The following is a 15,629-nucleotide window of genomic DNA, read 5'->3' on the forward strand; positions in this document are numbered from 1 at the left end:
ATGGAGAGGCTATTTTTTAAATGTAGTACTCCCTGGAACTGTAGGGATGCAAAATAACATTTATAATTTTATATTAATTCAAAGGATAACCATGTTTCATATATATTTTAATGTGACAAACAATTATTTGTAATAGAAATGAATCATAAAGGTTGGTGTTGCTTAATTGTCCCTTGATAGTTGGTCAAACTTCCAGACACTTGTAATTTAAGTTTCAAACCATTTGTACATCTCAAGCTGAAAGTATCTGGAAATGTTATCCACTATCTGAGGGATGATGCAATATACTGAATTCCTATTCAGAAACATAAATACAGTAGTTTGTTTCCTTTCCTGAGTCCAATTCTTCCCTCACAGATAACCGAGAGAGGGAAAGCTGTATAGTATACTTCATGGCTGTACACTATACACTACTATTTCAATGTGTATTAAATTTCACAACGGTGTTTTGATGCTTTACGTGAAGCACAAATACCAGAAAGTTCTAGAAGAGGCTTTTTACAACACTTAAGAGGACACTCTTACTCAAGACTACTCAGGTGTAAGACCCATTGAGTTTCATAAGATTTACTCCTAGGAAACTATGCTTAGGCCTGCATGTTAGAGCACATTTCTTTAATAGCATCTTGTCACCTGTTTTATCTTCTTTCCTTGTGAAGGTTTTGAAGTTAGTTGGAAAGACTTTTAGGAATTTATGCAACACCTATGAATTCACATTTTTAAAATAATGTTCATGTTGTTTTGAAAAATTAAAGCAAATGTCATCAAATTCCAGCTTAGCAGAAATCTTGTAATAATGAGTATTTGTCTCAGTGTGTTGCATCCCTCCACCATTACCCTCTTTTTCAGTAAAAGAGGGTAACGGTGGAGGGATGCAACACACTGAATAATGTTCGATAAGACAAGGAAACAATTTTTCTTACAGTCCTGGTTCTCCCTCACCCCCACTGGTGGCTCAGAAGCAAGGTTACATGTTGTTACTCTTGGATTCTTTAATTCTTTTGGTACAGAATCAATCTTCATTAAAGACTGGGCAGGGGAGTGGGTAACGGGAGGTGCTGTTAATTAGCACCAGGAGAGGTAGATTTGAAGAAAGCAGTGCTCCTTGAGTGGTTTTCAGTTGTTCAGCCTGGTCTGTTTGAATACGAGACTCTCAATACCTTTTAAAAGTTTCAGTGCCCCCCATCCACCCCTTATTTGTAATTTCTCGATACAGACATAGTAAGATTTTTTTTTTACTGGATCAGCATTTTTGAAGTCAATTGTTCACCTTCCTCTACTTTATGTTCACTCTCTTACCTTGCAGAGTTTCAAGATGAGCCAACACATGAAGTAGGCTGTCAGAGTAAACTTTGCCTTCATGTATCTCTCCGGTAAACAGGTGAGATACATTTGTACACAATCCAGGTCGTTACTCCTGACCCCAGCATCCCACCCGCTTGCACCGGGACGAGCGTCCTCCTCCTCCTCCTCTTCTTGTCCCCTTGGATGTCCTCCGGATGCACCCATTAACTTGTTGTTCAGCTCCATCTTATCACCTCTTTCCTCCTCCTTCAGAGCGCTATGGACAAGTCAGGGAGAGAATTCTTTGTTCCCAACCCAGCGGTTAACTCTTCCAGGCCGTGGGGGAATTCATTTTCTGCAGCTGAAGGCAGTGTTGTCAGAGGATGCTTGAACAAACTTTCCTCGGTTTGAACTGTGCTCTGGCTTGTTGCCTTTCTCTTGCCGAACAACCTCCTGCAAATGCGTGTTCAGCTACAAGATAAATATAGCACTGACCAGAGAGCTGTCTTGTCATACAGCACAAGAATACCCCTGTGGTTGCCAAGAGCAAAGAGAAAGATTCCGTTTAATGAGAGCACCCACCCCGACCTCTTCACACACAGAGATAGAGAGAGGATCAGTACTCTCTTGTTTGTGTTAAGAAAGAGAATAAAAGGAAATACTATGATCTTTGAAAACTCTTCTGATCAGCTTTGCTTTCTCCAGCAAATCCCAGTTGTGGAAAGAAACAACATTCTTAGGGAGCAGGAACTCTGTGTATGTGTTGTTGCTGGACAGTTTTCCCCCCATCCTAACCACAATAATTCATTGTTTGTGATTATTTTGTCAGTCCAGCTTGCAAATACTAAAGATTTCAAAAGAATAAATGCAGTGTCCTGAATGGAAGTCAGCCAAAATATTTTGGATTAATGAATTCCTCTTCTACCCAGCCAACCCACCCTCCCCACTTCTGAGATTTTTTTCCCCATGAAGCTTTATAGCTAAATTGTTTAAAGTAAGTTCACAACATGGTCACAGAGCCAGCATTTGCAGGTCCCAAGGCTCACATATTCATATTCTGCTGTTAGCTGACGTTATAAAGTGACTTTTGCCAAGAAAGATGCATCATGCTATTAACACTTTAATTGTGACTAATAAAGGCACAGATTAATCACATCTTTAAGAATGTTGCCCTCTTCACAACATTCAAGTTATTGAGCTGTTTCCCAGATTAAATCAATGGCTTATTGTTGTGGGGGAAGGCTTTGAGTGTTTTATATGTTTTAGGGTTTTGTGGTTTTTTTGGGGGGGTTGCATTTTATACCTCTTAACCATGTTGGGTAGATTTACATTAGTTTAAAATTGGCTGTGTCCTGAATTGGTTCCCACTAGAGATGGGGTATTAGTATACGGTCCACTCACCGATCCGCTGCAGAAGTGGATGACGCAATTCTACGAATGGCTGTGCAGCGCGCGATCTGCTCACCACTCCTGGCAGGAGGACAAGCCTCACTGCAAGGTCAGAGAGTGGCAATCTGATTGCGTGCTGCAGAGCCATTCGTGGAATTGCGCCATCTGCGTCCACGGCAGATCGGTGAGTGGACTTTCCGGCTCCATGGGGCTGGACCCTTGTTAACGCCACCTGTGCAGGGATATTTGGGATATTCATTTTTGTATACGATTACCCCCATCTCTAGTTCCCACTTGAACAACATTAATAAGTGATGTGTTCCAGATTAAATGCCTTATTTTATCAGTCATTGAAAATGTCATTTTAGGTTGCAGTTCTATGGCTTCGAGAATACACTTGAGGGCCATAGGAAGGAACAGGTTTTCCCTTCTGCAGTGTTCAAAAATGCCCATCAAAAAGCAAAAGAGCAGTGTGGTGCTTATATATTGCCCCATACAACTTAAAGCATTGCCTGGCCGGTTTACAATTTATGTATGCAGGCTACACGTTCCTGCCCCACCCCAGCAAGATGGGTACTCCATTTACCTATCTCAAAAGGATGGAAGGCTAAGTGAACCTCAAGCCATCTACCTGGGGTTGGACCGAGGTCATGAGCAGAGTTTTGATTGCAATACTGCAGTTTAACCGCTGAGCCATGAGGCTCCTTAACACCAACTCTGGACAGTGAGACACTTCATTGCCAGATGTCTTTTATGCCCCTCCAAGCCACAACAGAGATATCCATGATCATCTCTCTTCCAAGGTCAGAGTTCTAGCCCTGAAGGGAGAAAACCAGAGCCTCCTATATGAGTTGGAGAAATAAGATAACCAGCATCTGCTGAATTCAGTTTTCTTGGACACAGTTACAATAAACAGATTCAAAGATAGTCCATGACTGGAAGAAGAAAATTCTTAACTAATGAGTGTGTCTGAATGTCACAGCAGGAGCTTTCCCCACCCCCCCACCTCACTCACCCCATTATGAAGATTAGTTTGCTTTGTTTGGTGATTGGTCTTCAGAACTTAAGTAAGAGATTCCTTTGAGGTCTGATTTCACAAACTGTGGAAAGCAAGTTCCAATCACCTCCCTGCCTTATTAACAATCTTAGCATTTAAAGGTCATGGCTAACCTCCATTTCTGGCCGGAGGCAGAACTGATCTCTCACAAAGATAAGTTAAGATGTGCTTCAGAGCATGGGAGGGTTTTCCCTCAAAAGGCAGGGCACAAATCCCAGGGAGAGAGAAAGGAGCTGGTAACTGGTCCCAGGGACACTTTTCTAGGGAAATGGCTAACAGGACTTTGAACACTGACTGCAGCATGGCACACTCACTCATTGCTCCCTCCTCTTCAGGACTGCTGTTTTAAGAGCTTTGCTGGAGCTCCCTGCTGGTGTACAAACATGAGACAGCAATGTCTGTACACACAGTAGATGACCCATGTTCAACGTCTGGCATCTCTAGGCTGGAGCAAGAAAGACTCTTGTGTAAACTGCTGCTGTTGCCAATTAACAACAATAACACAACTATTGCATAGGCTCACAATTACTGATAATACAGGGAGTCTGATATGGAACCGCTGACCGTCCCTGACATAGCAACTAATTCCTGGGATGATCAGCTCTATTGGCAGAAAGCAATACAGTGGGGTCTTGACTTAAGAACGGCTTGAATTAAGAACATTTTGACTTAAGAACCACTCTCATAGGAAAATATTGACTTGACTTACATACTTAGATTTTAGTTAAGAACTGAAAAAAAAAACCACATGGGAGGCAGGGAAAGTGCAAAATTTGAACTTTCAGTTAACTCTTGGCCAGTGAAAAGGGTGCCTGTCTGCTTCCTGACTCCTCCCAGCGTTTAGAGAGTGGATTGGGAGACAGTCTTCAGACTGCCTGGTACTGTCCTGCCTGGACTGTATTTTCCCTGCCTTCCCTGAACCTTTCTTGACCTAAGGAAAAAAGAAACAAAATATCCTCCTCTAGTGGTCGAAGGCAGAATAGCAGCTTCCCATTAGTTTCTATGGACGGAAAAGAGCAGATACGGATCAAATGGTTCTCAATGTATTCCTATGGGAAATGCAGATTTGACCTGAGAACTTTTTGACTTGAGAACCGCCTTCCAATACGGATTAAGTTCTCAAGTCAAGACCCCACTGTAGATTGTATTCCTCTATCATTCTTCAAGCACATTTCATCCAGTTAATGCCAAAAGACAGATTGAGAACAAGTCTTCTGCTAATGAATATCACCTTGAAGACCTAGAAGGGTGGGACAAAACTGTGTTACGCTCATTCATGTCAGAGGTGGCTGGTGACATATATAGATACATATATAGAAGACAAAGGAGAAGATCCAATTACACACACCTGCAAATCTTTGATGTTTTACTTTGGGTACAAACATTGACTAGTGCTCCTTATTGGTTACTCTTTAACAGCTTGCTATGGTTTGATCCTCACCATGACGACTAAATACAGTATTCAGGAAAGGAAGTCAAATAGCTGCATGATATCTGTGCTTCATACTAAACTTAGATGTAAATAATTACAAATAACTAATTTTAGCTTATAAGTAGTTGTAGATATCTAGTAACAAATGAAGTTACTTGTAATTAATTCCATTTACCAGTTCTAAGTACATACATATTATGTGGTGATTAGAGATAGGCATGAATTGCCACTTTGACGGTAAGGCCCAGTTAATTTACAAAAGGTGTTCAGTGCCTGCCCCCTCCTCTGGACACCGCTTCTGAATGAGTGCCCGCTGGAGAAGGTGGGGCACCAAACTGCCGAATACCTGTTATGGCTGTAAATGAACCAGGACAAAATGCTGTAACAGCAGTTTGTGCCAATCTCTAATTATGATTATAACTTAATGGGGGTGATATAACTGTCTGGAATAGCTGTGACATTTAGTTATGCTTAATTTTTCAGATGAGCCTTTACTAAAAGGAAGAAAACCACATAGTTACTGACTTGTGCTATGTCATGTTCTGTTGTGAGTGTACTGTTTTGTGCTACAGACCACCAATTTGTAGCATTCAGATGTCTTTTTAAAGTAACTAAATGGTGAGGTTTTAGTTACTTTTGAAAAATGGGGAAAGTAATGAGCTGCTTTTGAAAAAATGTAACTTTAATGGAACTATGTTTTGAGTCTTGGAACTATAACCACAACTATTTATTTTTAAGTAACTTTTCCATTTACTTCAAGGGCTTAAATGGTTAAATGGTGCAATCAGATTTGGAGGACATGCGGAAGAACCAAGGCAGAGAACTGGTAAAAGAAGTAGATACCTCATCAGCATTTTTCTTTCTGTACTCTACTATTTATTTTATCCACAGGCTTTCTTTCTACATATACAAGACTGCACATACCCTCAAAACTTTCAATAATGTTTTCCTGGTGAACCGTTTAAGCTTTAATGGAAGGCTTACAGTCAGCATGTAGCACACCTAGCCATGTGCCCCAATTATTATTTTTTTAAAAAAAAAAATCCAATATTCTGATCAGAGTTGAGTGGTGCCTGGGTCTGGATGTCTCCATTTATATGTCCCACAAAGTGCAGGAAAGATTCTGTATCAGGGTCCAGTGCTGATCAGGGTAATACATTCTGCACCAGTGGTGTAAACTCATTGAGTCCACTGATGTACAGCAGTGGTAAATTTTGAAATGTAGGTACTCTCCATGAGAGTTCCCATAGACCTGCTCTTAAGGACAACCCAAAAATGCATGCAGCTGTCTGGATCCATTTCAACACATGGCACAACTTTTACAAAGCTTTATGCCAAAGAAAACCAGTAAGTTTTTAAGCTGTCTGCTTTTCACTGTTATCGATAAGTCACCTCTAACCATTTTCTTCTCTGCCACAGAGATCTTTGGAAAAGCTAAGGGCCAGATTCCTATGGTTTACTTATGCCAGAATAAATGCAACAGCATAAATTACAGCAGTGAATTATTGCTGGTTAACAGGTTTTTGATTATATCCCTTTCTATATGTCCATTATGTCAGCTGGTGCACAAGGAGGGATATAAGTGCCAATTCATTAAGTAACAGGAAGTATGCTATTGCACTCACTCCAGCACTGTTTGTTTGTTTGTTTGTTTGTTTGTATCCTTAAAGGAACCAATTAGCAATAGAATTCTGGCTTTTGGTTCTTTGTGATCAGAAAGGCATCTGTCCTGTGGTTTGATCCAAATGGAGAAGAGGCTGGTTTGCTTCTCTTCCTGGTGACCACATGACATATATGTTATTGCAAACCAGCCCACCTGTAATCAATGCCTACCAACACCTTCCTAGGCCCCTGTCAGGAGCTGCTTCTTTTTGGGTGCAGGTAAGGTAAAGGTAAAGGTTCCCCTTGACATTTTCAGTCCAGTCGTGTCCGACTCCTGTTTTCAAGCCTTAGAGCCAGCGCTTGTCCAAAGACAGTTTCCATTGTCATGTGGCCAGCATAACTAGGGAATGCCGTTATTATCGCTTTGTATTGGTTCGGTTCCAGCATGTGCTATTACTGTATTGAACCAATGAGGTCTCCTAAGTGTCCTTTAGCCTTCTGTTTCTGTCCATGGAATTTTCTTGGCAAAGATACTGGAGTGGCTTGCCAGTTCCTGCTCCAGGTGGATCGTGTTTAGTCAGGACTCTCCATTATGACCTCTCCATCTTGGGTGTCCCTGCATGGCATAGCCCGTAGCATCTCTGAATTACTCAAGCCCCTTCGCCATGACAAGGCAGCAATCTATGAAGGGGATTTTTTGACAAACCTAGACAATATCTTAAAAAGCAGAGACATCATCTTGCCAACAAAGGTCTGCATAGTCAAAGCTACATTTTTTCCAGTAGCGATGTATTGAAGTGAGAGCTGGACTATAAAGATGGCTGAATGCCAAAGAATTGATGCTTTTGAATTGTGGTGCTAGAGGAGACTCTTGGGAGTCCCCTGCAAAGAGAACAAACCTATCCATTTTGAAGGAAATCAACCCTGAGTGCTCACTGGAAGGACAGATCTTGAAGCTGAGGCTCCAATACTTTGGCCATCTCATGAGAAGAGAAGACTCCCTGGAAAAGATTCTGATGCTGGGAAAATGTGAAGACAAGAGAAGGGGACGACAGAGGATGAGATGGTCGGACAGGGTCACTGAAGCTACCAACATGAATTTGACCCAACTCTGGGAGGTGGTGGAAGACAGGAGGGCCTGGTGTGCTCTGGTCCATGGGGTCACAAAGAGTCGGACATGACTTAACAACTAAACAACAACGAAGTGTCCTTTTGCTGAAGCTGCTTAACAATCTTGGAAATGCTTCTTACCTATGGAGGGGAATGGTCAGTAAGTTTTCCATTTCTTTTTAATTGTTGCTAGTACATCAATTATGTTTTGAAAGGGTTTGTTAAAAGTCCCTTTCAAAGCATTACTGATGCAAAGTGTTACCAACAATTTAAAAGAAATGCACAACTCCTTCTTTTTCTTCTGCAGGTGAGCTATTCCTTAAGGTGATCTCAACATCCCTACTAATCAAAACTGGCCAATGGTCAGACTCTGCAGACCCTGCCTCCCCCACACCATCACCATTGACTTAGGAGTAGGCCTGCCAACATAGGATGGAGTCCATTACTGGGCGCTTCACTTGAATGGTCCCTCAGACATGGACACTGCTCTGGAGGTTAATCCTACCAACACTCCAGGACCCAGTAAGAAGATTCACAACAACAATATCCTCAGGACAGCAAGCTGGCAAAAGAGAGACATCAGGGCATGGAGGTCCTCTCAGAACCTCCATTGTGCCATGGACCTTGGTGGAATTGTCAGTAACGTTGTGTGGATCTGCAGGCAACCCATGGTCCCAGCAGCAGGAAGTGTCTCAACTCCTCACTTGCATCATCTGCCATTCTTATTTGTCATAGCTTTACTCAATTGCTGAGGCAATTATTAAGTAGTATAAGAACCCAAGAAAATGATCACAAACACACCAAGGAAATAAAACATCCATTTACTTGTTAAGAAACAAGATGATAGAAAACCACATTCAAAGCATAGTTCAAAACTATAAAACATCCATTTGTCTGTGAAGGGCCCCAAATCATTGCGAGCAGTAAGCCATTTGCTTTATATAGAGAGATATAGATATATATATACAGATATATACATACAGACATTACACATACATGTATGCAGAGAGTCCATTTGGCTATTCCAGAATATTTATTCAGTCCCATTCAGGCATTTCTTTTTTCACTCATTTTGAGTTACCTGAATGCAAGGCAAAGCTGAGACCAAAAGTAAATTGCACAGCATTTGAAACAAGCTTTTGATATAAGTAGTGATAGAGTTCGAAAATGAATACAAAGTAATTGCACTGAAAAGTTTCTTAAGTCTACACTGGAAAACTTGAGTGTCGGGGAGGGGGTTGATGTGCACTTGTATATATCATGCGTTTAAAAACATGCCAGTACATGCAGATATCTGAGGGTGGTAGGAAATAACATCACAATGTCATTTAATCCATCTGTGGACAGCTTCATTTATTCCACTCCTGTTCCTAACAGCTTTCCTGCACTTTGTCTGGCCTTAAAAGGCAAGACAGACGCCAGTCCCAGCTGCCAGTTTTCCCATTTTGAGCACAGCTAATTTCGAAGCCCCTTCTGTCTTTTCCAGCTTTGTAGGCTCCTCTGTAGGATTTTCTGTGTTGTGGCCAGTGTTGTTGCTCTCATAGTAATGTTAGTTCCTTAGATTAAAAACAAGGCAAGACTACTCCAGTCCTCCTTGAACCTTACAGTGGTATTGTCAAAGCAGTTCCTTGGGGGGGGGCATCTGGTGCCCAGATCAATATGATAAAAAGTGACCCCTCAAATACGTGTGCATGCTTTGAGCTGTCAAGTTCCGTCCAACATATAGTCCCTAACAGAGGTGGGATTTGAACTCAGCTCTTGAGTCTTCTTTTACCAGTTTATCTGTTACATCACACTGGCTCTTTATAATTACATATTAAGTCAGTTCCAAATTATGGCACCCCTTTCCAAGGTTTCCTACGTACAGAGTATTCAAATGTGGTTCACTGAGGAAGCCCTGGGCATTTGCAGCTTGCCCAAAGCTATGCAGGCTGGTTCTTCTCCCTGGAGATACAATGAGCAGCCAGATACCTAACACACTGAGAAATCTAGCCAGATTGCCTAAAATGCATCTGGGTTGATTTACCACATTGTGAAGATAAATAACGTGTACATAGGGAGCGACACTCCCTACATTCTTATTACAACAGCATCTATAATTACTGAAGTGTGTAGCCAAATCTTCAGCTAATTACCTTGCAAAATTCAGCTAAATTGATAGGTGTGAGGCTAGGATCAAAAGTCTTGCAAGCAAACCTGTAGGATCTTAGAGGTGAGCTGATTGCTGGCTCAGTATATATGCTCCTTAATATCTTATTTAGCTCCTTTGCCTGCAGATGAAGAGAGAGATGCTTGAGCAAAGTATGCCCAGCAGAAAAAGGCCAACCTTAATTGTCCAGTCATTAAGCTTTGAAATAGAACACTATCCATGGTTTCCCTCAGCAACATCCATTTAAAAATACAACCTGATGAATTGTGAATGCAAGTTATATACTATCCTTGCTTTTTGTGGATTTATTTTTAGCATGAGCCACAGTGGAGAGAGGATTGAGTCTTCAGCATCTGGAAGAAATGACTTGAGGGTTTTTTTTGGTGGGGGTTGTTTTGTTTTGTTTTGTTTTGTTTTGTTTTTTGACAAGTTCATATTCATGCAGAAAATATGAGCACAGCATCAACATGGTCATATCTTCAAAAGTACAATCAAGACATCTTAATACATATCCCTTACATACAGTACATGTCCATTTTTTAGTTCTCATTCCTTATATGGAAGTGGCACAACAGAGCAAGGCACTGCTGTGCCCCATACTATCTGTATCCATGTGCCATTGGCTCCTTTTTGTGCTTTCCAACATATGCTACCATTAGTACCTCTAGTAAAGCAATGAGCCCACTGCTACCAAAAATAGCCTATTACAATGGGTAGACTATTAGCCTTTGTATATGAGATGTGGACATATCTGTCTTTACATATAATGTTTCGTGCCCAGTCTATCCACTACACTACATTAGCTCTTACACAGTATAATGTACTGCTTTGCCTATATTTTCATTTTGGAGAATCTATCTTTGATCCAAGTGTTATTAGATTAACATCTATATCTCCTTATCACCATGAATAGAAGTGCAGGCTAATATTAGGACTGTGACATGTTGTTTATATTAAATCCTCCATAAATGGATGAGAGGAGTGCTTACTATTTTAGCCATTCAAATGCACTTAGCATAATTGACCTATTGACTACAACCCTGAGAGGTGCTAATCTTTCCTAGTTCTCATGCTCTCACTGCAATTTCTTGGGGTGCTTGCCAGGAAGAATCCCCATCCCATCAAGCTCACAATGGAATTTAGGGGAACATCTCAGGACTTCATAGGCTTTGGCTGACCTTACAATAGCTTTGATGGATAAATCATTTAGCGTGTGAACTGAAATACTGTAAATTTCATCTCATTCCATCCAGGACTGTGGATTTCTTATCTGTCTACAGATGCAAATGTACAATACAGCATTTGTCATAGGATTCAAGCACCAGAGAATTTTTACCTTGTTTTTAAAAGTTTCTAGCCCTTTTGTCTGTGGAGCAAGGTTTGAAAATCTATGGGAGATACTTGTTGAAATTTGAGAAATCAAGGAAAGAGAGTTGTCAGTATTACAAAATTGGACTATTGAGCAATGGAGAAAACCTACAAACGAAACTTCCCCACACTCACCTGACAGGGTGTATGGGGAGAAACTGTCACAGTTTGAATTTTGTATAAACCATAAACTCTTCTTCACACACCACCTCATAAGGTTTGTTATACAACTTATACAATCCTGATTCGGTGTATATTTCTTTCATATTTTGTTTATGGCCATGGTTGAGAATGGCTGCTGTTGAGAACCAAACCGAAATAAAGGGGTAGGAGCTTATAAAACAAGAAATTTTTGCAAACATTAGGAAGAAAAAAATCTAAAAGGCTCAGTTCAAATATTTGCCTTAAAAAAACCACATTCTGCTGTACTTGACTTAGGTTTGAGTGCATGAGTGCGCCTTTTAAGCCCCAGTGGGCCATCAATATGAATCAAACTAGACAGTGTGCTGAGCATGTTTTTAGAAGTGATCCTCCCTGAAGTGGCGAAAGACATTGGACACAACACAGGCCTCTGTTAGATGGGTTGCTGTGAAGAGGCAGAGGAAGAGGGGAAGGAAGTCCATTTTTGCCAAGCTAGAGGAACAAGAACTCAGTCTGGATCCAAGCCAAATTAACCAAATGTGGATGAGTAAAAGGCGGGGGAAAAGCTGACGCCAATTCAGAATGGGAGAGAAAAGATGTAGACTCCTGGAAATGCATTCTCATCCTGTCAGTGCAAAACATATTGCAACATAAAATTGTCATTCAGATTTTGTAGGCTCAGTGTGTACTTTCTTTTCTTTCCAGAGAAAATTTGGCATCTCCATTGGCACAGGATCATCATTCTAAATCATTCCTTCAAAGCTGTATTTGGGTCACGTTCTCTATCAGGGCAGGTCACTACATCCTTCTGCTGCTACTGTTTTCCTGTTAAGTATCCATTTAATCAAGCATTGCATATTGCAATATATAATGTTTATGTATGCACCTTATTATAGTAAAGGGAACTGTATGTAATATGCTAACAATGTTATTATATTGATTCAATTAATACAATAATACTGCAATTCCATTGAATGGCTATGAACTAACTTCAAAGTAAGGATGAAAGTACTGTATCTGCCTATTTTTTGGTCTACGTCTGTTTCAAATACTCAGATGTGTTTATTGCAGTCAACCTTATGATGAAACAAATTAGTTGGGGCTTTTTATAGCCATGTGTCCAGGCCCACTGACCTGGTCTGTGCTTGAATTAAGCTCATACATATCAGGGCTGACCTGCCCTATGCCCTTTTAGTGACACTTCATCCTGATCCTTGTCCAGACTTGTGACAGTATTGCTTCATTTCTGGTTCTCTGGGAAGATTCCATTCCTGCAAATGAGGATATAGGAATGGCAAGGCCATTGAATAGCTGGGTGCTCTGTTTTAGTTTCCTACTTTTTTTTTTCTCTCGGCTGTCAGGAGAAAGCCCAGAAGGAAAAGTGAATATGTGACTTTAAAACAACAGTGGGCACATTTGTCTTCATTTCATTCCGAAAAGGGCATTGTAAGAAGCCTGCAGTTCCACACTTTCCATCCTTTCTCTTTCCCCTCCTCATTCCTGCTGCCTGGATCTAAACTTAGTGATGCTACAACATGGATTTTGCTGATGAACTTAGCAACAGCAAAAGCAGGGAAAGCTCATTTTTAAGGTAATGAGTGTGCTCCTCTTCTCCCTGGCCACCAGTTCCATGGCATCTTCCTAAGATGGTCTTTCTCTTTTCAACTCCTAAGGGCAACATGAGAATGTCATGGTCACCCAGAAAATGCACAAACACCTCATGCTATGTTTCACATTTACACATTCAAAGCTTACTTTTATAAAAGCATTGCATTCTTAATATGGGTGTATATCTGATGTATGATTTTTCAGGGAGTCAGTGATTGAATTGGGATTGGATTTCAATATTCAGAGAAGAGCAAAAATGTATGCATATTTATCCAAGAGATGCAGATCTGTTTCACTTTGAAGCACAGACAAAACCAAATCATTGAGCCTCTTAAACTGGGAGTTACTGTAGCATCCTTTCTTACTCTAGAATTGTCTGTCATCCTTGAAACAAATAAGTTCTTGCAGCTGAGGAGCTCCTCAGATCTCTTAGGTCACAAGCATCTTATGTATGTGGTGGAGATGCAAGCAGTAGCACTAAAAGTAATTAAGGCAATGATAATTTCTATTCACATGGTTTGATATGGTCTAATAGCTAGGTGATGTCTCCTTTTTATTCAGTGTTTAACTTCTATAAATATTTATTCTCTCTTTTGTAGCCCTAATTAACGTATACTAATAGTTGTATAAAAATCTTGTGAATTGATAAACAAAAATACTAACTAGAGGCCAAATCTTTCAGAGAGAGCACATCATTAGAAAGTGACCCCTGTTGGTGTTTCAGAAATGCGATTCAAAGGCACACCTTCATGGCTGACCAATCATGAAGCCTGTGCTTTTTTCCTGGTGACCAATCACAAAACACAACAAACTGACTTATGAACTTTGGTTGGTGTGAACATCTGCTGTGTCAAATTCCTATCAGATAAGTGACTCTCTCTCATAATGATCAGCTATCTCTCTGGTAAAGTTTGGCCCTGAAAGGACCACTGCTATCATTCCATATCAGAGGTTCCCAACCTTGGGTAACCCAGGTGTTCTTGGACTGAAACACCCAGAAACTAAAGCCAGCACAGCCAGTGGTGAAGATTTCTGGGAACTGCACCCCAAAAGCACATTGATTACCCACGGTTCGGAACAACTGTTCTGTATAGTAACTTCAATGGTCTGTGGTACCATACATAATATTATATGTTTTATAAACATTCAGAAACAGACAGTTAATCCAGGGATGGCATTAAGTGGGTGAGAGAACTATATTTAAAATATTCTTCATGAAAAAAATCTATAGCATCTTGTGCTGAACGCTCTCTTTATAATAGAATATCCTCACCCTATACGTACATTGGATGAGGGTTAGACTTTTTCTCCAGGATCTACTAGTTATTTGAATTCAAAGTTCTTGTGAGTTTAAAAATCCAGCTCATGTCAGAGACCAAAAGGGGTCTCATTTAAGATGCAATAAAAAGTGATACCGGAGGAGAGGACAGAAGTGAAGCATTGCACAGATTATCTTTCTGCCATGTGTCAGCCTTGAGACACTTTTCTCCTGGCATTGGAAGTGAGCTACATGGAGAAAAACAAATTTGAATTAAGTGAGTTTTGAGAAGGAAAGATGAAGTTTCCGCTCTTCTGTGAGCAGGTCATTTTCCTCTTAAAATCTTATTCCCTACCACTAAGTACTGTGAATCAGCTGCCACCCTATCTTTTTTGGCCTGGATGGAGCATACCAACCACAATGGAAAACGCAATGCCTCTAAGACAGAGATCCATGATGACACAAATGCCCCTGATCACAGTCCCAGAGGGAGAAAGCTACCCATATAAGTTTGTGTTTCTGTGAGTGGTGACACAGTATTATGCACACATCTAGACTGTTCTGTGCACCTTTCCTTGTTTTTCAGCCATATTCAGTGTTAATGGAAGATCCTAAGCAGTGCATCCATCACCTCTTCAGGGAAAAGCATGCAGAAGCTGAAAACTAAATATACACCTTTTGATGACTGTCATCACATCAAGCCTTGCTTTTTGGTGATGCTTCCAGTCAGTTTACTAGGCATACAGACAAAGATTTGTACAGACTTGGCTGGACTTAGTCACGGACTTTCAGTAGAAATACCACAATACTGAAATCATTCAGAAGAGAAATTGTTTTCTCCCTACACCCTAAATTACCTAAACCAAGACAATCATTTTTCAACATATATCCAATATTCTAAAATAAAAATAGTACCTTCATCTGATTCAGTGTGACCAACCCTTTATGGGCAAGCATGTCATTCTACATTGCACATATACATTCAAGGGGCCGAGTGATAAGCTTGAAAGAGATAAGAATATTAAGTTCATTAATATCTACATTCTTCCAATAACAGATGTGGAAACCATGGCTATCCTCAGTAGTATCTTCAGGGTCTCTATCATTGACGGTACCACTTGCTTACCTCATTATGACACAGAATAGAGATTGACTTATACATATTTATCAAGCAGAGGGCAAGAATCGTAGAGCTGCACCTGAAAGATAAGAAATATATAATATGTTTCTG

General features: G+C 40.5%; 2 protein-coding genes across 4 annotated transcripts in view; both read right to left on the reverse strand.

Moving 5' to 3' along the window:
- Positions 1–2,247, reverse strand: part of ARHGEF4 (Rho guanine nucleotide exchange factor 4) — a 207,299-nt gene extending 205,052 nt beyond the window's left edge. For both annotated transcript variants that reach the window (XM_078389381.1, XM_020803073.3), the window contains exon 1: positions 1,300–2,247. In XM_078389381.1, the coding sequence (XP_078245507.1) occupies positions 1,300–1,530 (231 nt within the window). In that variant the 5' untranslated portion in view covers positions 1,531–2,247. The remainder of the gene's footprint in view (positions 1–1,299) is intronic.
- Positions 2,248–9,352: 7,105 nt separating this feature from the next.
- Positions 9,353–15,629, reverse strand: part of AMER3 (APC membrane recruitment protein 3) — a 29,229-nt gene continuing 22,952 nt past the window's right edge. Inside the window, exon 3 of one of the 2 annotated variants that reach the window (XM_020803077.3) lies at positions 9,353–15,597. The gene's annotated coding sequence lies outside the window, so the exon portion shown is untranslated. The remainder of the gene's footprint in view (positions 15,598–15,629) is intronic. The other variant, XR_012085664.2, reaches the window with a different exon arrangement.

Source organism: Pogona vitticeps, chromosome 3 (genome assembly GCF_051106095.1).
Source record: "Pogona vitticeps strain Pit_001003342236 chromosome 3, PviZW2.1, whole genome shotgun sequence".
NCBI lineage: Eukaryota > Metazoa > Chordata > Lepidosauria > Squamata > Agamidae > Pogona > Pogona vitticeps.